This window comes from Amphiprion ocellaris, chromosome 3, assembly GCF_022539595.1.
Source record: "Amphiprion ocellaris isolate individual 3 ecotype Okinawa chromosome 3, ASM2253959v1, whole genome shotgun sequence".
Taxonomy (NCBI): Eukaryota; Metazoa; Chordata; class Actinopteri; family Pomacentridae; genus Amphiprion; species Amphiprion ocellaris.
Window position 1 is genome coordinate 15159238 of NC_072768.1, and position 27978 is coordinate 15187215.

General features: G+C 40.8%; 1 protein-coding gene across 2 annotated transcripts; it reads right to left on the bottom strand.

Moving 5' to 3' along the window:
- Nucleotides 1-27911, bottom strand: LOC111573653 (LHFPL tetraspan subfamily member 3 protein-like). 2 transcript variants are annotated; one of them, XM_023277924.3, is made up of 4 exons: nucleotides 26616-27911; nucleotides 6735-6971; nucleotides 4358-4386; nucleotides 1-1389 (listed from the first exon to the last, which is right to left on the bottom strand). In XM_023277924.3, the coding sequence occupies exons 1-3, from the start codon at nucleotides 27040-27042 to the stop codon at nucleotides 4370-4372; spliced, it is 681 nt and encodes a 226-aa protein (XP_023133692.1). In that variant the 5' UTR covers nucleotides 27043-27911; the 3' UTR covers nucleotides 1-1389; nucleotides 4358-4369. The 2 variants fall into 2 exon arrangements, with proteins under 2 accessions (XP_023133692.1, XP_035807611.1); XM_035951718.2 differs by having other exon boundaries at nucleotides 1-1423; nucleotides 26616-27906.
- Nucleotides 27912-27978: the final 67 nt, after the last annotated feature.

Consider the following 27978-nt stretch of genomic DNA (forward strand, 5'->3'; position numbering starts at 1 on the left):
TTTTACAGTGAAAACCTTTATTAAGTGTTCATATATTCTTAACGGAATCTCTTTAATTGTTGAAAGTTAACCTCCTTCTCCATATTTGCTAATTAATATCTACAGAATGTCTATTTACACAGGAACATATCCACACATGAGGCTGGGACAGGCCTTACTGATTCATTATCTCTTGAGTTTATCACTCAGGCACACCAGTCACTCTCCATTCCACTCCCACTGCATCGCGTTACCCTGTATGTCCCAACGAAACAAAGAGAGAAAGGGAGTCAAAGAGAGAGGAACAGAAAGAGCTGGAGACAAAGACACACAGATTTAGCTACACAACAGGACGACTGCGTGTGAGGCTGGGATATTCGTTTACGAGCCCGACAAACTATTGCACGCAACGCATTCACGCCGACACTCACCTATGTGCAAGCACGCACTCAGATGCACCCACTGCACTCCCTAAACACACACATCACACTCACACGGTAGCTAAGAGTCCTGCAGCAGTCAGTCCTAACAGCCACCATCACAGTGTAGATACACAAACTAGAAAATAGTAGATTTCTTCTCAAACTGAAGCGCTGTGCAAAGTTAGCTAGCAGGGCGTTGAATGGTTTCAGGTAAAATTCCTAGAACATCTTAAATATTCACTGTACATACTTTGTAATACAAGTTTAGTCTCTTTTTGGATGATAATATTCTTATAAAACAGTCTTAAATATCATTTTTTCTAGTAAATTAAGGGGAACAAAGGGGCACATGAGCAACGGAGGAAACGGGAACTTCCATATCTTTAAACACAATAGATTTACATCAACCCGATATTATCTGAAAATGATAAGATTCTTTTTTTTTTCTTTACACAAATAAAACATGATACGCATTCTGATGGTGACACACACAGCTAAGTGTTAACATAGTTTAATACTTATAATTACAGAATTTAATCATGTTTTTTTTTTTTTTAAATGTTGAGTACTTGAATGTTTGTGTACAAGTTTGTGTGTGGTGAGCTGGCGCGAGTCTATGTGTGTGTGTGTGTGTGTGTGTGTGTGTGTTGTCTGTGCTCGCACTGCAAGTGTACAATGTCAACCCTGTGTCTTGTCAGGTAGGTAGCGGGTGATCCGTATACTTCTCATCAGAGTAACAGTCTCTGCCCCTGCCATGGTCTATGCAGTGTTGTGCAAGGGTCAGACACATGAGGACAGAAGTGCATCGGGCTCCATCTAAGTGCTGGGGAGGACGTAGGGGCTGCAGGTAGGACGGATGGACTGGAAAATGTTACACTGGGCTTTTGGCAGGTAGATGTGAAAGGCAGGCTGGCTGGTTCAGTTGTATTTCTCTCCCCCACAGACCTCGACTGCTTCACTCCTCTAAGCTGATGTTGAAGGACTTGTACTTTATGAAAACAGACACATGGAAATTCAGGAACCTGGAAGAAAGAAAGAGGAAGAGACGCTTCTATGTGCTACAAGTGACGGCAAGAAAATAAGTTCTAGATTAGATAGACTAGAACAGGGGTGTCAAACATGCGGCCCGCAGGCCAAATCTGGCCCTCCAGAGGGTCCAGTCCGACCCGCAGGATGACTTTGTAAAGTGTAAAAATTACAGAGAAGACATTCACTGCAATTTGTAAATTTGTAAAACTATAAATTTAAAATTATTTCTAGACCATGACAAGTTGTTTTGATCATAAAGTAAAATACTAGATTGCTCATTGTTCTTTTGACATTTTATGCCTCATTTTTGTAATATTTTGTCTTGTTTTTGTTGTTTTGTCCTTTTTTGCCTGACTTTTGTTGTGTTGTTTCTCGTTTTTGTCGTTTTGTGTTTCCTTTTTGTCTCGCTTGTTTTTTGTCTTACTTTTGTCATTTTGTGTTTTGCTTTATTCGTTATCTTGTGTATCGTTTGTGTTGTTTGGTGTTTTTTTTTGTCTTGTGTGTGTTGTTTGTCTACTTTTTCGTTGTTTTGATTCTTGCTTTCGTGATTTTTGGTCTTGTGTTTGTCGTTTGTCCATTTATATGTCACTTTGTAACTTTTTTGTTTCTTTTTTGGCTTTGTTTCGTGTCGTTTGTCTCATTTTTGTCATTTTGTTTCTCATTTTTGTAATATTTTGTCTTGTTTATGTTATCTTTTGTCTTTTTTGTCTTATTTTTGTCATGAAATACTATATTGTTCAGTTGCAGGTACCTATAACTAAATGCTTTGTGCCTTTGTAGAAACATTGTGATCTGTAAGTTGTAACGTGTAAATGAAATTGAATTTATTTTTCTTAAGAAATTTCAGGGTGTTCATACTGTTTTGTAGATAATTCCTTAAATGTGAACATTGTTTGTTTGAGTGTATTTTTTGGAATAAGACAAAGGAAACATTAGGAATTGTCATTATTTATGGGTTACGATGCTGTGATTTTACTGGTCCGGCCCACTTGAGATCAAATTGCGGTGAATGTGGCCCCTGAACTAAGGTGAGTTTGACACTCCTACACTAGAAAATCTGGTTGGGTGATCAGCGGCAGTCTCAGGTGAGACAGATCATATTCAGAATACTGTGGTTAGTATTGGTAATTATGAATCTGACAGAACCACCATAATGTATGGGGTCCCACAAGGATTGGTTCCCAGGCCCCACAATTCATTGGCTTTCAGCTAGATAAAGAATTGAATTCAAGGCCTCACTGAATGTCTATATGTCTCTAAATGGTAAGAGCCCAAATGTATTTCTACTGAGTAAAAGCCTCTCAGATCTGGAGGGAAATGATGCCCAGAGTTCAAATCAAACATGGTGAAATGGGTTTTAAGCTGCTCACTGCTGAAATGTGCTTCCTTTGAAACTCCCATTTTTAAAAATGAAGCAAACACTTCTTTTTCCCACTGCTTTTAATTACAGCACCATTTTCATGTACTGTATAAATATTAATTTAAACTTTTATGAAAGTTGTCTGGACTTTAAGTTTATAGTTTACCTTTAAATTCTTCATTCTTTTTCTATTGTTCTAAATTGAATTTTGAATGCTTGTATGCTGAATTGTCTTTGCGTGTGAAATGTTCTATAACAATACAGGTCATTTGCATACAGAATGTGGAACTTTTTCTTTTGAATTGTTGCTCTGCATGATTTGTGAACTGACCTGTGCAGGCTTAGTTTATCATCAGTTCAGCAGTTTATTGTCTCATGTTTCTATTTCTTAAATTGTCAGTAACAAAAGCATAGTGTAAAAGTATAAAACTAACAGGTTCAACTTCATATCTCTGGTTTCATTACAAAATTAACTCTAAAGGCCTCTTTGTGGGTCCTTTGCTACATCATTGCAATCCTATATATAATTTTGTTGTGGGATGTGTATTAAAAAGATGTATCTAATTAATTAGAGGCTTTGAAATTAATCGCATTGAATCGTATTTTTGGCAAACAGCAACATTTGACACAATAAGTGAAGTTTTTCAGTTCAAATAAATTTTGGTTGACAGATGAATCAGTGAATAGACATATACGTGCTTATAATTTAAAATGTATAAAATTTAAAAATGGGACTTATAGAAAAAGTGAAGAATGCAGTTTTAGGAGTTTTTTATGTGAGAATATAGTTGTTTTAATTTTGATATGTGGTTGATATTTCTTATCTTCTTCACAGCTGGCAAATAGACTATATATATATATATATATATATATATATATATATATATATATATATATATATATATATATATATATATATATATATACACATACATATATGTATATGTATATATATATATATATATATATATATATATATATATATATATATATATATATATATATATATATATACATACATATATATGTATATGTATATATATATATATATATATATATATATATATATATATATTCTACCTACTTGACTGTTAATATTTGTACATGTCTTTTTTTTAATCTCTGTTAGTTTGTTGTTAATGTTATAGGCTTACAGTATATCTGCTATATTTTCCTTTTAGCCTGGGAGTATCCTGGCAAACATACTTGGCCAACACGGCTGATTCTGAAATTATGAATACAGCATATTATTACTGTGTAATACTTACTTTAGTACATTTTGCTGTTGCTACGTGTGTAGTTTTATTTAACTTAAGATTTGCAATTGAGGACTTTCACTTGTAATCATGGGTTTTTACATTGTGGTACTGCTGCTTTAACTTGAAGATCTAAGGGCTTGATCCACTACTGTTTAGAAAAGGAATACTGTAAATGTTTATCCTCTGAAAAATGCATTTACATTGAATTTACACTGCTGTATGCTACTGCTCTGGGAGGTCATCGTGTCCGTGGCTGACTAAATAAGACATGGCTTTGTCATACATTGTCCTTCTTTGTCTTTACTTACCTAAAGATTTGGTTAGGCATTCCCTCCCTCTGCAAAAACAGAAGCAAAGTGAGAAATATTAGACACATCTAAAACATACATAGCACATGCACTATTAACAGAGACGGGCTGTACTGCTCACAAACACCAGCAGATGGCACCAGGGATTAACGACCGGTTAAAGACTACTGTTACTCAGCTCTAATGAATTATTCATAAATGACACATTCTCCAGAGCTCTAAACTAAGGAGTGGTACATCATCAAGCTGCGCAGTGAGGCTATTTATTGACTGATAATCCCATTCAACTCTTCCCTCCTCTGACTTCCTTTCATCTTGCCTCAGATTTGTCACTTGAAGGTCAACACAGATTGGGATTACATGTGTATTAGTTTCACAAGAAGCACATCAATCTGAGGAATCAACAGTCAGTCTTTCCGAGTCCCCTGTGCCCATTTAACATGTCTTTGCTTTCACTCGTTCACCTCTCTTTAGCGGTTTGTTGGTTGTCCATGCCTGTCTGGTTCCATTACAAACTACAGGGCATGGACATACTAATCCCATTTCCCACTGGGGCACATACCTGGGCTGAGGCTTTTTCACACTACGTCACTGGGGAAAACTGTTTGAATGATACAGAGTTACATACAGTATGCATGGTTACCAGTGCAAGCCAGGCCAGGCCACTTCTATGATTAAATCATCTCAACTGCTGAATGTATGAGGAATATTGATGGGGAAAGTGAGGCTTTATGATAAGGTTTCCTTCTGTTCTTCAATTATTATACAGTCATAGTGCAGGAGAGATGTAGCAGACACTGTATTTTGACCAAATATACGTCATTTGTCTGTAGAAAGTTTCATCACTCTGTCTGTGTAAAGTGTTAATATCCCCAAAACACATCAATGGCATCAGGGTATTTAAAAAAACGTAACAAAATAATTAATTTGACTAAATATTTTAAATGATAGATAATAAACAATTGATCAGACACAAACTCAATGTTCAGTTCACACTATTTCTGTTATCGTTCTATTTTAGGAGCGACTATGATTGTTTAAAATAGCAGAACACAGACCATTTTATTTTAATTATGTAATTTATGGGATGTAGACAGAACAGGGGGTGCTCACTAAGGGGTTAAAATGGATGCTCATTTACGTTTCAAACTAATTATCTAAAAGAAGGCTCCTGCCGTTCCCTTAATTATATTCAAATTGTAGCTACCGCTTTCTAAATTTAGCGTTGCTTTTTTAGAGGCTGCATCAAAAGCTCATTACTTCAAACCCTTGGCTTCTGTTGGTCATAAATACAAGAGCGCAATGAATGCGATCTGTTTATGGATTGAGCTCATCTAATCTATTTCCCAGACTAGTTTAACACTCTATTAATGAGTGTGCATTTTCTGTTTTCACTCTGGTGGAAGACACACATAGGGTGCGATTAATCAAGAGTCAAATCTTGAAGCAAGCTTTAACGTTTTCATTTTTGCTCCAAGTGTATTGCTTTTGCCAGCCTCCTACAACGCAAACTGCATTAAGAGTTCCACAATAACATTAATTACCCAATATAAGTTTTAAAATGAATGGAAATTGAGGCAAATCAGTGCCCAGTTCTAGAAACATGTACTGGACAATTTATGGGAGAAATATTTTCATCTGTAATAATCCTTAAAAATATGCATTTGGCCAGGTTAACCGTTGTGTTGTCCTGTGGGTCAAAATTGACCCATTTTAAAGTTTGAAAATGTGGGAAAAATATATATATTTTCACAGTGACGCTTCTGATGTCCACATTTTCAACATTTTTGGGAAATCTCTGAACATTTTTTGGTGGAAAAAAGAAATGTTAAAAACGTTTCTTAAGAACATTCAGAAAAAAAATCAACCAAAATCGAACGAATTTCGCTGGATTTTGGTTGATTTTTTTCTGAATGTTCTTTAAGAAAATATTAGAAGTTTTACTGATATATATGTGATCACTTTAGATATTTTTAGGATTTTTTTGGGAGATTTTTACAAATTTTTTGAAAATATTTACAAGAATTTTCTTGCCAAATTTGGGGGATTTTTTGAAATAAAACTTTTAAGGGAAGCTTTTAAGGAATTATTGGAATTTTCTTCCTGAAGGTTTTGCAAATTTTTAGAAATCTGGTGAATTTTTTTGCTGAATTTTTGGATTTTTTCAGACAAGGAAACAATATTTTTTGGTGCCCGTAAATACAGACAACAGGAGGCTTAAAGAAGCTGTACTTCAACTTAGAGGAATTCAGTTTTCTTCAGTAAGAAATGGCTCTAAAGCTGGTTCTAGCTGTTGGGCACAAGTGTTGAGAGTTACTTTCCTCAAAGCAGATCGATAAAATATCACATATTATCAGATTAGATAGCGCATCCTCACCCTTGCTTTCAGCCAACAGCTCCTCGGACATGAGTCCATCCTGCCGGTTCCCGAGGACGAAGGCCAGGAAGGAGAGGATGAGGGCGTCCAGGATGCCCATGATAGCCAAGATGTAAGCCCAGCGCATGGAGCAGGCGCCCAGGCTGTATTTGTCTGTCTGCTCCCCACACATCCGCCGGACCTCATCGCTATCCCAGCCGTCGGGGTAGATCATACACCCCAGCACCAGACAGACACCTGGTGGGAGAAAGAAAGGGGCAAAATGGGTTAAAGAGAGGTGGCAAAATCAGTGAGGTAAAGTGGATGAGGATAAGGAGGCCGACAGGAAGGAACAAAACTGAGTTTTACAAAAACGGACAGTGTAACAAATGAGCTCAGGGATATTTTGTGAGGAAATGAGAGAAAAAGAAAAGGCTGGATCATTTTAAGTGCTTTAAAACCCCCCCATATATTCTACTCTCTGGAGAATTGGCTGTGTTTATGTGTTATTGCATTTATAACATTGATTTTCATTCCCTCCCTTAGGCGGGCAATAAGTGTCTAGACACAATGTGTGCCAGTGGAAGAGGAAAAAGCAGCAGTAAACAACGACTGCAGCCAGTTGCAGCCAGACACAGCTGCAGTAAGAGATTTACAGTGTAGTAGCTGCTCTCAAATGTCCTCAATGCCCGGTTTTCTGCACAAAGTTCTGGACTTCTTTGTCCTGTTGGATTTTAAAGCAGTGGTAATATTAGAGTGGCTCCTCAATCTTTGCCCAAAGGGTAAAAACTTTCATCTTAATTTTGGCTTTCTCTCATTTCGAGTTTAAAAGAGATTCTCCTCTAAGGTAATGCTGCGGCAGAACAGCACAAGAAAATCGCGAGGCTGTGCCCTTCTTTCTCAGTTTTTGCCCAAAGGGTGAAATTTCTCTCATCCTCCATTTGAATGAGGTTCTCCTCTGAGGTGGTGCTGCAACAGAACAGCAGAAGACCTGGAAAAAGAAGCTGACTGCACAGTTATCCGGAGCGCATTGCACATTAATAATAAAACAGACTCCCCACTTCTTTATCCCCCGAAAGCCTAGTTGCTTTCAGTGTTTTGTCCTTGAGTGCCGTTTGCTTGAGCATTAGAGTTTAGGCTTTTGAACATATGCAATCTGCATTTTTAAGAAGCCGCATGCTGCTTATATGTGTGCATCTTTTAAATACAAATTTACGTATGCATAACTTATCGGCCATCGCATTTTTTTGTAGTTCCTCTTGGGTTTCTCTACAGTCTTACGAGCAAAAGTGAGAACAATGCAGTCTCTTCTCATATGCAAACACAAACTGCTCTCATGTATGCATCACAGCACACAACCACTGCACTTTCTTATAGTAAGACTGCGGCTTCAATCTCGGTGCTACCTCCTGAGATATTTCCAGGATTGTTAAGAGATTCTTCAATGGGAGAAAGCGAGTAAAATGGAAATTACAGAGTCACACATGCTGCAGACAAAGAGCATACCTAACAGAGGACAGGCTCCTCTTTTACCTCCCCCTGGCTCTAACTGTCAAAGCAAATTCATATACACCTAGTGGTTCAGAGAGCAAAGACTCAAACTCAGCTGGATGCCCAGGAGCTCTGCAAGAAACTACTGCTACAGACTTGTCTGTAAGAAAAACAATTGCTTAATAGCTATATGAGCAAACAATACACTAATAAGCAACAGAAATCAGTGTCACAGGCCTGCACTGTAGCAGTAGCAGTAGTTGTACGACAACCTTGGTTTTTATGAATGAATAGAGTTTATCTGTTTTGATGTCTCCAGGCAACAATGCTGAATCAAATGACAAGCCTTTTCACGCAAGAAGGACTCAACTCGGCCTTGACAGGTTGTGGGCTTCGCTGGAACCTGTGTCACTCATCCCACCCCAGTGCTATATGTTGCAGCATCACTGTCTGTCAGACGTCCTCTGGAGACTAGTACGTGATTCAGCTGCTTAGTCAGAGTCACTGAGGCCGTCATGTACATTAGGACCAGTGAGAGGACTGTTGTTATGAATGCACAGCAGCCAATGAACTGCTCCACTTCTACTCGCATCACATAAAAGCAAACCTCCACAATCTGCCTGTCCGTCGCCTCGGCTAAGAAGTCACATCACTAATACACTGACAAAGACAGTAGTAGTCTGTGATGTCGGAGGCTGCAGAGCAAACACTGCCCTGACAACAAATTGTCACAAATACTGCAGCGTTGAGGAAGTAAGAGTAAATAATGTACAACATTTAATCTTCAATCTTTTACCAAAGTCTGTTGACTTTGTTAGCAGGACAGGGTGTTGGACAAACAGCTAATACTACAAGACTTGTGCTCAGATACCTCGGAGGGAGAGTTTGATGCAGTCAGTGTAGAAGAAAGAGAGAAAGGGCTGATTCTGAATGTCTTTGGCTTTAAACTGAATGTTAGACTCCTTCCACCATAGCTGCAGATTCAGGTGATAATTCTATGTAAGTTCATCCCGATGAAACACTGCATTCCAACTGTCTTTTGAAAAACAAAAGATTTTAGCTGCTTAAAATTCCCTGACACCAAAATAAGCATTCTTATTTTTACATTTTGTCCCTTGGAAATATCCAGATAATCAAATCAGAGCAGATGGAGTGTGAGGGCTTGATTTCATAGCAGTGAGAACATTCACATGTTCAGACTTGGGTGAAAACAGGCTTTATTCAGCGATGCTGCCTGGAGAAAGCACAAACTAATTTGGTATGAATTTGATATCAAGCAAAAACAGAACCAAACAAACAAACAAAAACAACATGATGATAGAAATGATTTAGATTTTTGTCCTGAGTTGGCACTAAAATGTTAAAATAATCCATCAGCTGTCGTCCTATCTGGCAGCTGCCTGGGTGGCTTTGGGTTTGCTCCCTTATTGGGGAATTGGGAAACAGGCAATAATGAATAGTGGGGCATTGATATGTAAATAACTTTTTCACCTTGGAACAAAAATGTGTGATTGTGCCCCTCCTAGCTGCATAAATACTTTTTCTATGGTGGGAGTTTATGTACAACATCGGCTGAGCATAGGGAGTGCCATGGAAGACCAAGCAATGTTTGATATTTCACTAGTCAGTACATATTACTGTTCTTTCTCTCGCTTATGACACGTTTACCACAAAGGTAACATGAGCTTTTCCTTATCCTTCTGGGTGTCTCCTGCATGGCTTTGGCTCCATTCAGCGCAATCATGAATATTACATAGAAGCTCAGGAGGAGAGAGAAGAGGTTTCAGAGAGCTCTGGGGCCGGTGAGCGAGGAGGAGAAAGAGGATGAGGGTGGGGGGAAAAGACAAATGCTGATAGCATCAGGGGAGGGAGAGCAAAGGAGAACAAGAGATTCATGAGCAGCAGAATATCCGTCACAGTCACTACTGAACACTATCTACTCCGCCTGCCTCTGCAGATAAACATCTCGGAGGGATGCACTGGCCAGGATTATACCAACAGAGGGTGCCACATATGCCACGCTTGTTTCCAGAAACAGCTTGTGGTAAGAGGACGAGCACATGTCCCCTGCATACACTGTAACAGAAAGCCCGGAGTCAACTAATCCATAACCACACAGCACAACACAACACAACTGAGCAGGCCCATCCAGCACAGCTCGACTTATATAATGTGTTGTTTTTTCCTGCTCTGACTTTCCACTTCAGGTTTTTCACACTTTGAGAGAGCAAAAAGGTAAATGGTTTGCCCCATATAGCAGCTTTTAATCTGAACTCTCCTGTTGTCTTCATTTACGGGCACCAAAGAATATTGTTTCCTTGTCTGAAAAAAATCCAAAAATTCAGCAAAAAAATTCAAATTTCTGAAAATTTTCAAAACCTTCAGGAAGAAAATTCCAATAATTCCTTAAAAGTTTTATTTAAAAAAAAAAAACTAATTTGGAAAGACAATTCTTGCAAATATTTTCAAAAAATGAGTAAAAATCTTCCAAAAAAAATCCTAAAAATATCTAAAGTGATTACATATTAATCAGTAAAACTTCTATTTTCTTCAAGAACATCCACATAAAAATCAACCAAAATCCAGCAAAATTTGCTATATTTTGGTTGATTTTTTTTGTGAATGTTGTTAAGAAACATTTTTAACATTTCTTTTTTCCATCAAAAAATGTTCAAAGATTTCCTAAAAATGTTGAAAATGTGGACATCAGAAGTTTCACTGTGAATTTTTTTTTTTTTTTTTCACATTTTCAAACTTTAAACTGGGTCAATTTTGACCCGCAGCACAACGTGAGGGTTAAGTGGGTTCTCATTTACACACAGATGTAGGTGAAGCTGTCACGCAAGATGCTCAAATACAATCAGGAGCACATTAAGGGTTAGATATTTTGCCCACGGTACTTCAAGTCACACTGCCAGCTCTGTGTTTAGTGCACAACCTGCTCTATCACCAGAGTAGTCAGGCCATTCCGTGGTACATGATGGTCAGGCTGCACCTCACTGTCATTCTATATGGTGTAAACAATACACTGCCTGGTTTTATTTATTTCTTTACAATCACAGTCATTTTAGGCAGAGCTAAGCGACGATGCAGCCTCGGTGTTTCCTCAAAATAGTGATGGGTGGAAGGGTTTTGGTGGAACATTTGCGTGCAAAGACATGAGCGCTGTCATTAAAATGGATAATCCACCGGGGAAAAAAAATAGCAGGGCTGCCTCAGTGCACAATCTAAATCCTCAGCAAAACTTCAAATTTTCAGTGTGGTAGGTTGCTGCCTGGAGGTTGTTGTTGTTGTTTTCCTGGATTCTCTCTGGGAAGGAGAGGATAAAGCCAGCAGACATGAGTGGCCAGTAGCAGACTAATACCTGTATTATACGCTGTGAGTCAGTCTAGCACCTGAGCAACGGTTGCCCCAGGGAGTTTATTAACAACACAAACAAATAATAATTAAAAAAAAATCATGTTTTTATCAAGTTTTAATGTCAGCAGCATTCTTTAAAAAATTACTAAGTTTGCACCCAATATACCTTTAATACATGAAATGTTTTATCATAACAGATTCTGTCCCAAGTCAAACATCTCTAATGCAGACTTGTTGTTTGCCTCAAACACGTAATTCTGGTAAATGTCAGAAACCTGGAATGGATGTTAATGCCAGCTGAGAGTGAGTCTACCCAAAATGGGAATACCAACACTTAATCACAAAATGACTTTAATCACAAAATGGACTTAATTATTCAACAGCAAGGACTTGTAACACAATACAGAATGATATAGATTTAAGTAATTATTCCACTGACTTTGGGTGCAAATATATGAGCACATGTGTCGTCCACATCTACAAGGGTAGAAATGATTCACTGATTCATTAATCAACAGAAAACCTACTGTTTTGATCATTGAACGAGCAAAAAGCAAAAATTCTCACATGATTCCAGCTTCTCCAATGTGAGAATCTGCCAGTTTTGTCAAATGCTGTGTGTGGCTTGTGGACAGTTTAAGAGAAAACAAGTAACAATTTAAAGACATCCTCATGGTAGAAGACAATTTTCCTGCACTTTATAGACTAAGCAACCAATCAATTAGTCAAAAAACCTGGTGACAAATTAAGTTAGCTTACAATTACAGCATAGCGTGTTAAAACCAATGCATTAAATGCTTATATATTGCATACAAATGACAAACAGAGGCACATAAAGTGGAACCATCTCAAAAACCCATCTCATTATCTCTGTGTGTCTGCACTGCACTGAGGCAGAACTTCATGCTGCAGTAATAAATGGTGTGCTCCAGATCCCTGCCACAGAAATAGCAGCACACCTGACAGAATGCAGCTGTCAGTCGGAGCGGAGACGAGACATTAACTGACGGCATTATCCGACCCCTTTCAGCTTTGCCCTTCTCTCCATCTCTTTCCCCCGGCTGCCTCTGGAGAGCAGGAGGAGAGCAGCAGACGGGCGCAGAGAAAAGCAGAGACAGATTATGAGGCAGGGCGAGGCGGAGATTCAGAGAGAGAAGGGTGGTGGGTGGTGGGTGGTGGGAGGCTGAGCCCGAGCCACTCTTCAGTCCTGTGTGTGGCCGCCAGCAAGCACCACGCTAACGTCATGAGCGCCGGCCACCATATGCCGGAGCCCCTCGGCAGAGCTATTCTCAGCATTCACTTGTTTCCGCATGTTTTTCCACAAAAACACGCACACCTTCCTCCGTTTGTCTCTTTCGCTTCCTGGGACGCTGGGATCATGCAAGTGGAAAAGCTGGACTGAGAAATGCTTGTTGGCTGACGGCAGCTTATGTAAGAGGCTGTAGGTAGGGCAGATTAGGTGCAAGCAGCGCTACAGGAAAGTCTGAGGGCAGACCGGCAGATGGTACAGAACGGTGTGATGGCAGCACATTTGTCAGAAGCACATTGGCTCATTTTCCTAAAGAGACCAGCAAATCCCATGGACACCGAAAGAATCCCTTTGCTTGGAATAAGCTCCGCGTGTCATTTGCAAGCAGCGGAAATTGGTGGAGGGTCCAACGTGACCTTCAAAGCAGCCGCTTGATTGGATTTGAGTACGTGGTTTGCAAACAGAGAAAAACACAACCTGTAACCTGTTTTTTTGCTGTGATACTGTCAATGCAGCTGCGTGTCTGAGTGTGTTTTCACTGCTTCAGCGTGTCATTGATTGAGCGTGTTGGCAGATGGAAGTAAACAGTTGTGTGTATCTCCTGCTCCTTCCATCAATCACACATCAGCGGGACATCTAAGATGCCATGACGGGGATTTGCATTTTTCAAACTCCTACAGTCGTTAGTGGATGGCATTTTCTCTTTTTATCATTTAAAAAGCTCTGACAAACTGAATTATCCACGCACACATCGAAAACTTTACTATCTCACACTATATATGGATCTGTTTCCATTCCATACTGTGTGTACATGGCCTTCATTGTGTAAAATGGACATGACCAGTACATAGTACCATTTATCTCTTTTCAAAGTGATGCATCTTGGTTCTGAAAACTAAAAGGACGTGTTTTCTAAACTCTTCTGAATGAGCCTGTGGCTGCCAAAGCGGCATTTAAGGTCAACTCACACAAAAAAAAGCAAGAAAAAAGAAAATTGGAACAAACGTTCTGGGAACAGCTTCAAGTGTTTACCCCAGCAGGGTTTCCTATGAATATGCATAGGTAAGTTTGCTTTAATGTAATAGCTAATGTTACACTCCCACAGGTGAAATAGCGACCTGAATGTGTAGTGAATCTAGTTGAATTCAAAGGGTTCGTTCTATTGTGCTTTATGCTCCTTCTCATGTAGGAACACAGTAAATGAGATTCGAAAACACAGCGACATTATTACTCAAATCCGAATTGATTAAAATCATAGCTTGTGATGATTCGTCATCGGCTGGTAATGGGATCTACTAGACCTGAAGACATGGTTTATCCCTGGTGCTTGTTATCTACGTTGCCGTTCACCGCATTAAACTCCAGGCACAATGAGACTCCTGCCAATGCTGAGGCACAATGTGACAGTGTGGTCGGATGCTTGGATGACTCACAGCGCTGAGTCTGGAGACAAGCAGCCCAAGGCCGCACACCACATTGTGGGAAAGAGGTGGGAGTGGCAGCCCTAGCCTGGAGTTTCACGGACCACACAGTCGGTTTTACTGGTTTCACAACAAATTGCAGATATTCTACATTTCTACAGACCTTTATATCCCCAAAAAGACTTAAAATGCTGGGATTTTGAAGCACTTTAATGCACCAACAACTCAGACCGCACATGCTGACAGCTGCGTTTTGATAGCATTTAATGATCAGAGAAAAAACAGAAAGCTGACTGAATTTTCACTTTCTCTCTGAAAGTTGATTTTGGTGCTTTTCCCCCGTTTGCATGGGGAATCAAAAACTGAATTCATTTCTAATCTGCTGTCCAAATTGCATTTGTACTTCTCAAATGTTTTCATCAGAAATCCGTGTAGGCTTTGATATCCATGTGATGGATGTTCTGGTCTGGTATAATTCAATACCAAAGAAAATACGGCTCCAACTTCCCTGGCAGTGCGCAGTCTAATGCTGTGAGCTTTACAGTCAAATTATGAGGGTGTAGCATGAGACTAATTAATCCAATCTTTCCCATGGCCAGTTCGGGCTCTAATGAAGTGTGGGCAGCATCAACCCCCTCTTCACACTTGACAATTAAGACTTCTCTCTGGCACCATAGACGAGCGATTGAGTGCCCAAGAAAGACGGCCTAAAAGGGCAACAATGACATGCCATAATTACATCTAGATAAATGAGGCCATTAAGATTGTATGATCCATATAGTGTGACTAAATGGGATGTGAAAAAGTGTCACCACATAAGTCTGCCTCATGGTCCAGGTTTATGAGGTGGAAAAAAGACTAAAGGAAATGGGTTTTAAATGTAACGAGAAATGTAATATAGAAAGAGTAACAATTTATAGCGGTATGATCTCTGTCAGTTTATGTGGCCAGAAGAGAAAAAATAAAAGAAAAAGGTATAAAATTTTGAGTTTCAGGTAGCACAGTCAGGAGATGAACATACTTTCAGACAGCTGGCTGGACACAAATTTAAGACAGTTCTCCAAAAAACATAATTCCGAAGTGTCAACGATGTAGTAGAAAGTGGAGCAGGAGGAAACTGACTCCAGCAATCTCCCCTGGAAGACGAGGGACATGCTACTTGAGATGAGCTGTCTCCAGTCCAAATGTATTTCTGCTTCGGCTGCTGGCAAAACTTGTTGGTTGCTAGAGGGGAGCAAGGAGCTTCTGGGCATCCTATGTATTCCACTGTGTCAACATCTTCAGCAATTTTCTGCACAACGGGTGCATAATGCCCACAGCTCACCTATCAATTCATTTCAAAGGATTAAAAAAAAAAAAAAGAGAGATGAGCTCATTTCATCAAATCATCTCAGTTCCGGGCCTGGGCGAGTTTGGGAAAACTTTTTAACTATCGAGTAATGTTGCAAATAATCTTCCCACAAGAGTGCATTGCATATTAGAGTGCACCTGTAGGCTGTGGGAAGTGTTCTGACTTAGACTACAGGGGATTAAGCTTCATAAGAAAGAGATCTTTGGAAAGACTACAGCCTGAATCTATAAAAGAGACATCTCTAACAGGAGAGGATGAAATGGATGCAATGTCTCCATCACCGCCCACATACTAACACCCCAAATCATTTAGTCAATCATCTAACAAACAACTGGATTAAAGCGCAGCAGCTACGTATAAATCCATCGAGGTGGTCGCTCTTAAATTCTTATTAACTGCTGACTCGTTCTATCTATCTATCCGGCTCATTGTCTCCTTAGACCTAATGACCAGTGACTTGCCATCTTTAAAAGCTTTTTTAAAATCCTGCCTACTTTAATGCTGTATACTCAGACAGAGCATGCCCTCTGACTCCTAATGTCCGCACAGACCATCTGGTCAGCGCCTCATTATAACACACTGATTGAAGTTGCTACTAGAAAGGCTGCAGATGCTTCGCAGGAAGCTGGACATACAGTAGGAGGGACACTGAAAGTATCGAGCGACTACACCGGAGCGATATAAGCTTGACACAGGGGGGACTGAGACACACACCTCTATAATAGATAGGGCACTTCAGGTTAAAGCAGAGGTGGAGATGCAGAAGTAGAGGGCGAAGGGAGGGGGAGAGGAATCGAGGGAGGAGCGCAGCGTAAAACCGCAGTGAGCAGAGCAGGAGGGAGTCAGGCTGGGGTGGAGGGCTTATGTAACAGGTCCAGATGCGGCCTGTACCTCCACAGAGGATAAAGATTGGCAAGGGCAATGAAGATCAAAAGAGACCTTTGAGTTCCCTGTGAAAATACTGAGTGGGCCACCAGTTCAGGGACGACGGAGGCAAACAGCCACGGCTTAGGCGGGACTGTTTGTGCTCTCAGCCAGCAGTCAACATCCGGAGCCTTCAGGCCGGGACCGACCGAGGGGCTGCAACACAGCACCACCCAATGAGGATGTGGTTAGAGCAGCGTTTTTAAAAGCATTTAAACGTGAAATAACATTAAAAATTACAAGATTCTCTAAATGCACCCTCCAGTCATCACTTTCAAACATAATAGTGCTCAAGGGCTAGAATACAAATGACTGCAGCTGATAGAAATGTGTAGCATTTTCAGTGCCCGAAAAAATAGTTTGCTTAGCTAAAAGCAGAAAATACCTACTGCAAAATGTGTAGCAAGGCTCTGTTAAAGTTGGAGCTGAATTTAAAAGCTTCTTACTGCTGGCAGGATTAATCAACGTAACACTGTCTCATGTTCTACGACCTGATTATAGGTTCTGGATGTAAAAGGTCAGCCTCAAAAGCAGCTGCAAAGTAGAAAGCAGCACACGATGGAAATGATCAAGTTCATGTACCATACAATGTTGAACTTGGGTAAATGTACTTTCCACTACACACTCATCACTTGTGGACTATATATGCAACACTACAGCAGGGAAAGTTTTTTTTTTTTTTTTTTCATGGGTCACAGTGTCCTTGCTGTCCCATCTCATCCCTACCCCTGTGGAATAAATCAGCAGCCTCCCTGCCTGAGCTCTGGCCTGAGCCAGGCCACTTCAGAGATCACAGGGATTAACTCCAGCAAATCTATAGTCCACACCCTGCAGGGAAACAGGGACACTAAACACAGGGGAGTCATGATGATGACTTGGCTGGCATTTAGAGTTTGTATTCCACGCTGCTACACCCAAACTCACAGAGTGTGGGCTAATTAATCACCATTGATCTGTTTGGTTTGGTGTCCAAAAACATGATCTAAGGGTTCTTAAATTAAACCAACTGTTCTGCATTCACAAATAAGCATTAAATCAGCAAATATGCATTACAAAAAAAAAACCCTGTGAATCTCTTGCTGTGCTGAAGAACCCTTGCCCTGGAATGCAATTAGTGAAAAAAAAAACACACAAGTACATCACGTGCATGCAAATTACCATCCTTGAGTGTGCACTGTGTGATGATGTGTGTAGATATCCTTCATCCACTCTTTCCTCCTGTCCACCATTAGGACTGTGAGCTGCATGGATGATAGTTCCCTGTTGCCTCCCGCTGGCAATAATTAGATGGTTCAACTGACTGCGTGCGTTTCTTAATTACAAAAATTGGAGGATGGAACAGTGTTAATAGAGAGGTGATTTGAAAGCAGATTACCTGAGTTGACATGAAGAAAATTAAGAAAGCATGAGGGTCGCTCCTTGTTTTGTTATATATGATATATATGATACAAACCATACAAAAGCAGGACAGAAAAAGACCCAAAGAGAGACAGAAGTGAGTCGGTGCTCTAAAAATGATCCTTCTCAGCTCTGACTGTTGTGCCATCTGCCACCAAGGTGCCATGTGTGGATTTGTGCACAAGACAGTGTCGTGGGCTGAGGGAGATTCATGTTTCTGTTTCAAAATCTCTCAGGTTGTTTGTTTTGTCTTTTAACTCAATTTCAGCCCAGGTTTATACTCCCCGGACTCGCAGAAGCACACAGTATTCCATTCTCGGCGGTGTTTCAAAGTTAAAGGCACTAATGCATCTTACTGCAGTTACAGCAAACAGTACTCTCCCATGTTGTTTCACCGTCTGTGTGTTACACAAATTTGCCCCAATGGGTCCCTGACATGATTTACTGTAGAGAGACATTACTCCCCGTTCTGCACGTAGCTGTAGCAGCACAATGACTGAATTGTTTCTAAAAGTAAGACTGTTGCTACCCTATTATGGACCCCGGCAGTCCCCAAATGGCCACATCCTTCTGTAATATAACAAAAAGTTCCTGAGTAACATAACATCCTGCCACAGACTGCAGTGTTGATGTTGCAGTGAGACATTTTTGAAGGTTTCACGTTTCTGCATATTTACACAAACAGAGAAATTTGGATTTGAACACAGCATCGACACAGTAAATAACCGGAAAACTGTAACCACAATGTAGATATTACATTCTATTTTCCAGTAACTGACAGTAGCTGAGAAGCATCAGCATTGTGTAAAAAAATTAGTAACACCTCCAACCTTCCTTAGCTGCATTAGTATAGTTCTACTTCCACTAGCAATGAACATTTGATAAATTTCACATCAAAATTGCAATTTGAAATATACAATTTGCAAATCACAAACACTTCAATTTATACAATGCATTGTGTAGCATGTCTGACCCAGAGTTCAAACTGTTGTGTTTAGTTTTACACAGTCATGGTGTCCTCCTTGAATGACAATCATAATTTTGATGGTATCTCATGTGTCAAAACTATGGATAAATAATTTAACTGAACTGCTGCGGCATTACAATTTTATCTTAAAGGGGACATATGACGTAAAAAAAACAACATGTAAATTTAATCCATGTGACGGCTTTGAATACTCAGTTTTGAGGGTTTTTTTAGTTTAGACTTTTGCTGATGAAACGGTCTTCTAGATTTATATATGTAAATGTTCTAACACATAAATAACCAAGAAAATATAGTAGTTCAGCTACCACAGACTAATATTTTATGAGATATGTTACCTTCACTCTTTCCTGACAGCAGATGTTTTCCATTTCAGTCGGCGTTTTCCCACATGTAAAACAATTAACAGATGGATTTATAGAAACATATATACGGCTTTTGATCAAAAGGCTAAATCCACCGTTATGTCACACAAAATGCAGTTAATTAGCGCAATATTTTCCCAACACAGATATTCTGCTGTCGTTTTCGCTGCTGCGAAGGGTCATGCTGTCGACTCTCATATTCTCAATTGGATTCGGACTGGAACGTAGATGAACATTGCCATTTCCAATCCAAAGGAATGAAATATTACATTACTTACTAGGTTTACAGCTCGCTTTTGGGAACTCTACACTGACACAAAGAGGAGATGCTGGTCAGGGGATGTTGCCCCTTGGCAGGCTTCCAGAAATCCCCCAATCAGAATAAAGTGGACTTTTAGGCCCTGAAGCTATTGTTACCCTTTTCAGTAACTGAGTGAAAGATTTTCAAACTCTGGCTCTTGCAAAGGTACTCTAGTGCGGTGCCAAAATGAAAATGCAGAGCTGGCAATGAGAATAATATATCTTTTTTCAATCTTTAGGGTAAATACAGAGGTACAAGTGTTTAATGTGTAAAAAATATTCAGGTACAGTCACATAAAGCCAATGCAACATGCAGTTAAGATGCAGGAGGTGCTGAGGATAAATGACAAAAAGCTGCAGAACTTAGTCAAAGATGAATAACTCTGAATGTGCTGAATGTTTCACTTAGTTAGGCTTTTTTTCCCCCTTTGTTTACAACTTTGGAATCAGCCCAATTAAGTAGAAAATTTGAAAGCACTTTATCAAATTAAAGTCAGCTCTTTTGTTCATTTTAATATAAATGTAGTTCATTTATATGCTAATTTTTGCTATAGCATCATGGTGTTTGGCATTGCCAACTTGAGGAAGCTGTTTTTCAGCAGTGATGCATGTGGCCAACAAAGTTCATCAAGCCCTGGGTAGGCATGGTCATGTATTAGTATGCAGACAGAGGATGTGCGTTTAATATGAACACACAGGGAGCAAAGCTACTGGCAAAAGCACCAGAATGGGCCTTTTCCTCATCCAGGCACTAACCTGGTTTTAAAGCCCTGATAGGCATCCAGACAAAAGCGCTCATTCGCAGCATTAACACCGGAGAGCTGGAGCAGATCTGGTCCTGCTGCAGTGAAAAGTGCAGCAGGACTGCTGCTCTCATGCCGAGATCCTCCACTTTCCACCCCTACATTCAACTAGGCTTTAAAGCTCCTTTCAAAACAAGCCTCTCAGTAGAGCTAATGGAGCATGGGAGTGAAAGCCAGCCACACAGACACACAGATAATGATACGTAGGGAGAGACTGAGAGGGAGATGACCTAAAGGATCACTATATGGTCTCTGAGCTCTGCCATCTGATTTGTTGTCTGTCTGCCTTCTGTCTCTGCTTTGTGTTTTGTTTACCTCCAGACCTCTTGCTACTCTCCAATATGTTATTGCTTTGTTCTCGTTATTGCCATCTCTGTCTCTCCTCTATCTTTTCGCCGTCCTCTCTTGCTATTGTCTGACCATGATGGTTTCAAGTTATTTTGAGATGACCCTGCTTGATCTTTATCCATCTTAATATAAAGTCCATTATAGCTGTTTTCTTGACAGCTCTATTTTCTGTTGCTGCATACCAGCAGACACCAATAGTACATACAGATTAAAATGACAAAAAATATAGAACAGGAATGTTTTTTTTTCCAATCTAACAAAGAGATAAAGAGCTACAAGTGCCTTTGTTACTGTATTCTTATACATACAGCTTGAAGGCATGTTGAATGAGAGCAGCTTTGTTGCTCAGCTCACAGGATTCTACCTCTGTCCTGTTTTGTTTCATTGTTTTGTACAAGTCAACACAAGTGTCACACCCCATTAACCCACCTGCTGTCCTTGGACACACCCACATCACCTGGTCCCAGTTCCCAGTCAGCTAATGTGTATTTGGACCTGCCATTTTACCTTTGGCCTGCAACCTGCCAACCTGCCAAACAGAGTTTAAGTTTTGTTACACCACCTGGATCCATCTATGTTCTGGTCCTTCTTCCTGTTATCACTGCACAAAACTCGACAAAGTAACAGCTCTGGTCAAATGTGTAGAAATACACTGTTAGACTCTTCTAAAGCCTCATCTCTCTTAAGTATAAGTTGCACTTTGCTTTAGAGCCCAAATGACTGAACTGATGTTTTAGCTGATCAACTGAAAATGAATAGGTTAGTATTCAAATAATAAATTCATTGCAGTTTTCCAAGCATAAATCTCATATGAGCTCAGGTCCTAGCATCACAATTATGACAGCGTGTTCCCTTCAGTCATTAAATGTGGTAGTAATCTGATTTAGGTTTTGAACAGTTAGTCAAACAAAACAAGGGATCTGCAGACCTTACTCGTGTGACCGTGAATAAACAGTCATTTAGTTGATAAAATAATTGGCACAGAGACGGATCTGGGCTACAAAGTGGCTCAGTGGTTAGCACTGTCGTCTCGCGGCTAGAAGATCCCTGGTTCGTTTCTGTTTGCGTGGGCCTGTTATCTTTCTGCATCCATGGGTTTTCTCTGGGTACTCCTGTTTCCTCCCACAGTCCAAAAATATGCAGCGGTTAATTGGTAATTCTAAATTGTCCGTAAGTGTGAATGTGAGTGTGCTTTTTTGTCTCTATATATGTAGTCCTATGATAGACGGGTGTCCAGGGTGTCCTCTGCCTTCACCCTAAGTGAGCTGGGATAGACTCCAGCCCCACCACGATCCAAATGAACATTAAGTGGAGTATAGATAATGGATGGATGGATCTAGACTTGGAACCCTTACCTAAGTTCTAAATTCTACTCTTAGCTTTCCGGATGCTGCTATGAACCTGCTACATAAAGGGGTTGCTGTTGGCACTAGACGATCAATCACAAACATGCCAGGAGCTGCACATTTCTCAAAAGATGACCAAACTATAATCCTACACAAATATAAGGAATTAAAACAAAAATCAACACAGTTACTACAGCCAAAACTAGGAATAAAAGATGGCAAAACACAATACATGTGTTTAAGTTAAGTTTAAGTTAATAGTCTTAATATCCCTCAGTATTACTGCCCAAATAAGAACTATGATAACATTGCATATTCCATTAAATGAATGTATTGTTTAGATGTATTCTTGTGGCATGAAAGACAATTTTAGCATTATTCTTTCAGCTGCAACATTGCTGGTGGTAAATGGTCCGGAAGCAAGTGAAGAACATATTCCTAAACATAATTCAAACCAGTAAGTAGGTTTACTGGCAAATCCTCTAAGGTCAACAAGTACAAGGCTTTAGTGCTTTAATCAAGTCTTAGTTTTAGGATTATATTACTATACAAAGCCTATAGAACAATGAAATGGCATTGGAATAGAAATAAAAGTGTAAAAAACAATCTTGCCTTCTTGAGAGACCCTTTCACTATTTGTGCACTAAGCTCCACTGGATCTTCTACGACTGGTGACACCATTTGTAGAATGGCCTCAGTTCGAAGTAATAAGGCAAGAGACATGGACAACTGTTAAGCTCTGCTGCTGACATGCCTTCAAGCTGTTTGAGAAAGCTTGAAAAAAAAATCTATGAATTTATTTCACAAATAGTAACTTCCATGGCCTTTTAAATGGAAATAATGTAACTTGTCATTTTAAGAAAAGCACTTATGTTGCCAATAATATTACCATTAGCCAGTGAGCCAGCATACACCCGACACTGGAAAAAGTGAATCTGAGCTATAGTTTGGATGAAAGTACTGTTCCAAATAAATCTATCTCACTTGCTTTGGTGAAAGTAGTTTACGTTTGTGGATTGTATCAACTTGAAATTATATTTCGGCCCTTTAAACTGGTATTCGAACTTCAGCAAAAGTACAAAACTTAGGTTTTCTGCACCTTCAGCACTGTGCTTTGGATGCCCACCTTTATTCAAATTTGTCTGCTTCAACTGAATTGCCGTTTTCTTTCAGTACAACTACAAAGAAAGGAATGAACTGCAAGTCTTTTATCAAAATCGAGCTTTACATCTGAGGTGTGCATAAAGCAAATACTTGAACTCATTGGAAAATTCAAGTTAACTTTCCTCTAAATGAAATTGCAGCAATGTCTTTTTTCACAAGGAATCAAGTAATTTAGTCCATTAAACTTAAACCAGTGGCAAAAATTTTACTCCTTGCTTAATTTAGATAAATTTGACTCAATTGCATGTTACCAACTGAAGCAATTCATATAGGTTTGTCCAATAATTTTCATTTTCAGTGTGCTAGGACCAGGATAAACACAACTGCTTATTAAAATGTAGTCATCAATAGTTTTATCATTTACACCTGTAACATATCAAACTGTCTAATGTATAAAAGACCTACACCCCCCAAAATTAGGATTACAACAATATAAACCCTGCCAACCTCTTATATAATTATGCACAAAGTCCTCCCATCAAATGTGGCTCTTTTACTTCAGCTAATCTTTAGAGGAAACCATGCAAACGCTGCAGAAAGCAAAGGGCTGTGCACAGTCTTCACTCACAGGACAACTAACACTTCAGCTATCCTGCAGTATTAACTACCAAACACATCAAAGAAGCAGCAGAGGATGTTCCTGAAGGCCATTTTGTCATTTTGCTTGCCTACGAAATCTAAAATAAATCTTTTATCTCGTATTTCAGGCCATCCACACACACACACCAACTCACACTACCGCAACTAACCAAACAATAAAATAAACAAAAAGAGGGGGAAAACATAAAATCTGACCTGTAAGTGTTGGCAGGCCGGTTTGTGTCTTTCCAGATAAACCACCCTCAGTCTGCACACTTGCTTTGCTGACTTTACAAAGCGTATGTATGACTCAAATGTGCTCTTGAGAAGAAACAGTATCATCAAATGCAGGAAAAGGCCGGCAGCAGACATGACAGAGAAGGCAGACGGGGGTATAAAACGGTGAGGTAATTATCACTGACCTCACTGGATTCTTAGTTAATTGGTGTGCAGACCCCTGAAGAATGGCAGTTACAGGACAGAAAGGAAGGAGAGAGAGAGAGAAGGACAGCACATGTACAGCTCTCACCGAAACAAGGCTGCGAAGAGGAAGGAGCAAGTGAAGAGATGAGATGCACACAAGGGTGAAATTGTGCGAAGGTAAAAGAAAGAGATAAGCTAAAGGAAAGTGTGCACGGTGTATCTTGATGCGCTCAGCTCAGCAGAAAGAAGAAAAAAACAACCAACTCTCAGATCTGCATGCCGTGAACCTGTGCAGATGCACAGCCAGAAATAGCCCTGGTGAGGAAAGTAAAAGAAGGATGCAAGTCCATCTAGTGCGGGATGGAGCACTTTCTGCACTCAACTCTGTTTGGCTGAGGCTTCTAATGTGTCCTGGTGGTTTGCTCTCTCATCAAACATTCAGCGTTTTTACCTGGGCTTCAGAGAAAACTCATCCTGGAGATGGCTTCAGATGCTCTCACTCTCTGATCACTGGGGAGGAGCTCTTGTGCAACGGCGTGAAATTCCTATATGTTGAGTGTTTGTCCACAACCTTCTGACCTCAGGAGATTTATGAAAACAGCTGCATATCACTTAAATTATATATACTCGGCTGACACATAGAGTTTGACCTTGATATTCACTTACTGTGTCTGAACAGCTCTTTTACTCAATGAGGCACAGTTGTTATGTGCTGTGTTTTCATACTCGCCGTACCATAAAGTACCCAACATAAATCTGAAACAAAAAAAAAAAAGAGAGAATAGGATCGGAGCCATGGAGGAGAGATGCAGTGCTCTGAATACTGACTGTGTCATTCATGTCCTTGGACCAGTCAAGCAGCAGGGATGTGACAACAAGCTATCGTTGACCTATGTTTTTGTTGCCAAAGGTGAAAAAAAGTAGATGAAGAAAAAGGAAGCGATAAAAATACACCGGCTCTCTTTTGCACATGCTCCCTGCCTCTTGTCTTCATCAGATTGACGATTTGTACCTCCCTATCAAAACACCATCTGACACTAAAGGGATGCCAGTGGCCCACCTGTCTTCCACAGGGCTGTAGTCTATGCGGGTAGCATGCGTTTAACCTTCAGCTAAGTATAATAAAGTTTGACAGCGCTAAGCAGCCAGGATTGCTCATTAGGCATCCCTTTGCCAGCCTGCCATGGTCAGGGTCTCTCCTCTTGGCTTTCTCTTTCATCTCTTAGCTGCAGAAGCACAAAGCCCAGCGGTCTCCTCATTAGACAGGCTTATTGCGTTAATTCAGCCCAACATAACACGCCGAGCTGGACCTGCTCCAAATAATCCCCCTCATTTGTGTTTGTTGCAAACAGGAAGCCGACTGCTCTGACCACTGGTGCAGCTGAGGAGAACCGATGTTTGGCAACGTCTGGACGCCTCAGATGACGGAGGCCTGTACTCACGCCGGATGACATTAGCCCACAGTTGCAGTGACAAAATGCTGCCAGCAGCTGAACCATTGACCTCTACAATTTTTAAACACCAGCTCTGATACACCAAAAACACAAACACATCTGTTGGCTGAGGATGGACTGAAGATTATGCAGTAAGTGATCTGCACAAGGGTATCTCACATTAAATAGGACTTACAATGACTGAGATAACATGTAACTAAGTGCACTATTTATGTGGTTATGCTGCATTGGAAAATCTAATTAAATATGTAAATTCGACTTTTGATAAGCGACCTTTTAATTAACTTCCCTTCACTGTTAATGAAAAGACATATGCACTTGTCACAGGTTTCCGGTGTGGTGCTGCATTAGCAGAAAGACACAACCACGGACGGAGACGTGTTTTCATTGATTATGTAAAGGCACGAGTGACTCAACTGTCATGTAATCAGGTTTAACTGGAAAGCAAAATACATCCCACGAAAAGCATAGGATTGAACTTGCCATTTCTGCAACGTGTTTTTGATGCACATAAAAAGTCATAAATGCCCCAAGTTGGTGTTTGAGTGTTTAAATGATAAACTGCTTAACGTGTCACTACACCTGTAGCTTATACAGTCAGAAAGTAACAGTGGGGATGTCCTGTCCTGTCCTCAGCACCGTGTACAGCACAGTCTGATCAGCAGTGCTGGCTGCCAGATCCTGGACACTGTGTGTTTGTCTTCACCTTGGCTGCTTCCAATTAATCTATCTCATCAACTCATCAATCACAGCCCAATCCATCTCTGTGGTTTGAAGGGTCGTTAAAACTCAGCATGTCAGAAACGGAAAACATTTGACAGAATCTGGTCCCCGACTGCAAAAATGTTTCTCCATTTGCTGATACACGAGGAAAGGTAATATTTATGCATTCACTCCCTTCATTTAAAACCAGTGATCTAGCCTGAAACAAGGCGTCTTACCTGATGCTGCCTGCATCCAGCCACAGATCTTGTACACGGTGGAGGTGCTGAGGAGGAAGAAGAGACTGAAGCAGCCGATGCAGGTGACAACCAGCATCATAGACATTCCAATGAAGAAGGAGGCGGCTTTGAACGCACCGGAGGGGATGGCGGAGAACTCGGTGAAGCTGCCCTGGCAGGCCAGTTCTCTGGAGAGTCCGTCCCCGATGCAATAGTGGAAAAGGCCGAAGTAACCGGCCTGCGGCGTGTCCACGCCATCCCCGATCCAATAGGGCTGTGAGAAGATGGTCACGTTAACGATGCCGAACAGGATGGTGAAGATGGCCCATAAAAGTCCGATGACACGGGAGTTGCGGACGTAATTGGTCTGGTACAGTTTCGCAGCTTCTGCAGACGGTAGCATTGATGCGGCAGATCCAGGTATCATCTTATGCAATCCCGAAGACTAAAAGGAGCGTCGCGGTGTGTCCGAGCACGAGGCGAGGACTGAACATGAAGCACACACACGGTTTAGTTATTTCCTCTCACTGAAGCATCACTGAAGGAGCGGAGAGGAGGAGGAGGAGGAGGAGGATGGAGCAACTGCAACACAGCAACATCTGTCAGGCGCGATCACCTCATGACGTCGCATCCTAAAAAACCAGGCGGTGAACCAAGTGAGAAGCTGAAGCAGGAGGAGTGTTGGGAGTCCGGTGAGTCTGACGGAAGTGCGCTGGATCGAGCCGCGTCTCTCTCCGCTTTCAGTGGCTCCGTCTAGCCGGCAGACGTGCGCATCGCCGCCGCACTTTGCTGCTCTGCGATGCCCTTGGAAAACCTCGAAGAGAGGAGGAAAGGCGGGCTCAGAATCACATCAGCTAAAACATATGATGATGCCCGAGTGTCCTCAGCAGCAGAAAGAGCCGATAACGTGCAGATGTGACGGAGGAGGGCGCATCGGAAACGGGCCCGTACTCGCGAATTAACGCCGCCTGCCGCAATCACCATTCAGAAAAGACGACAGTTCTCTCCCCCCGACCCCTCGGGATCGTCAAACGACGGGATTTATTCTTTATGACAGCATCGCGGGGCTACTAGTGATGCTGGGAGTGGGTGAGGGAGGGAGGAGGGTGAGGGAGGGGCGCAGATGGTCGACGCAGAGGCAGCGTGTCCGTCACACCTTCTGGAGAGCGCTGCGTCAACATCCACAGCGAAACGGACAAAATATCACTTTTAATATCTAAGAGGCCGAATGGCTTGCGAATGCGTTTAGAAAAAAATCTTATTCGAGTGTGTTTGTTTCAGCTGGAAACAGTTTTCGTGCCTGACGTCCCTCTAACCCGCCACCTGCCGTGTTAAAGAGGCAGCCCGCTCTGCTCGGACTCAT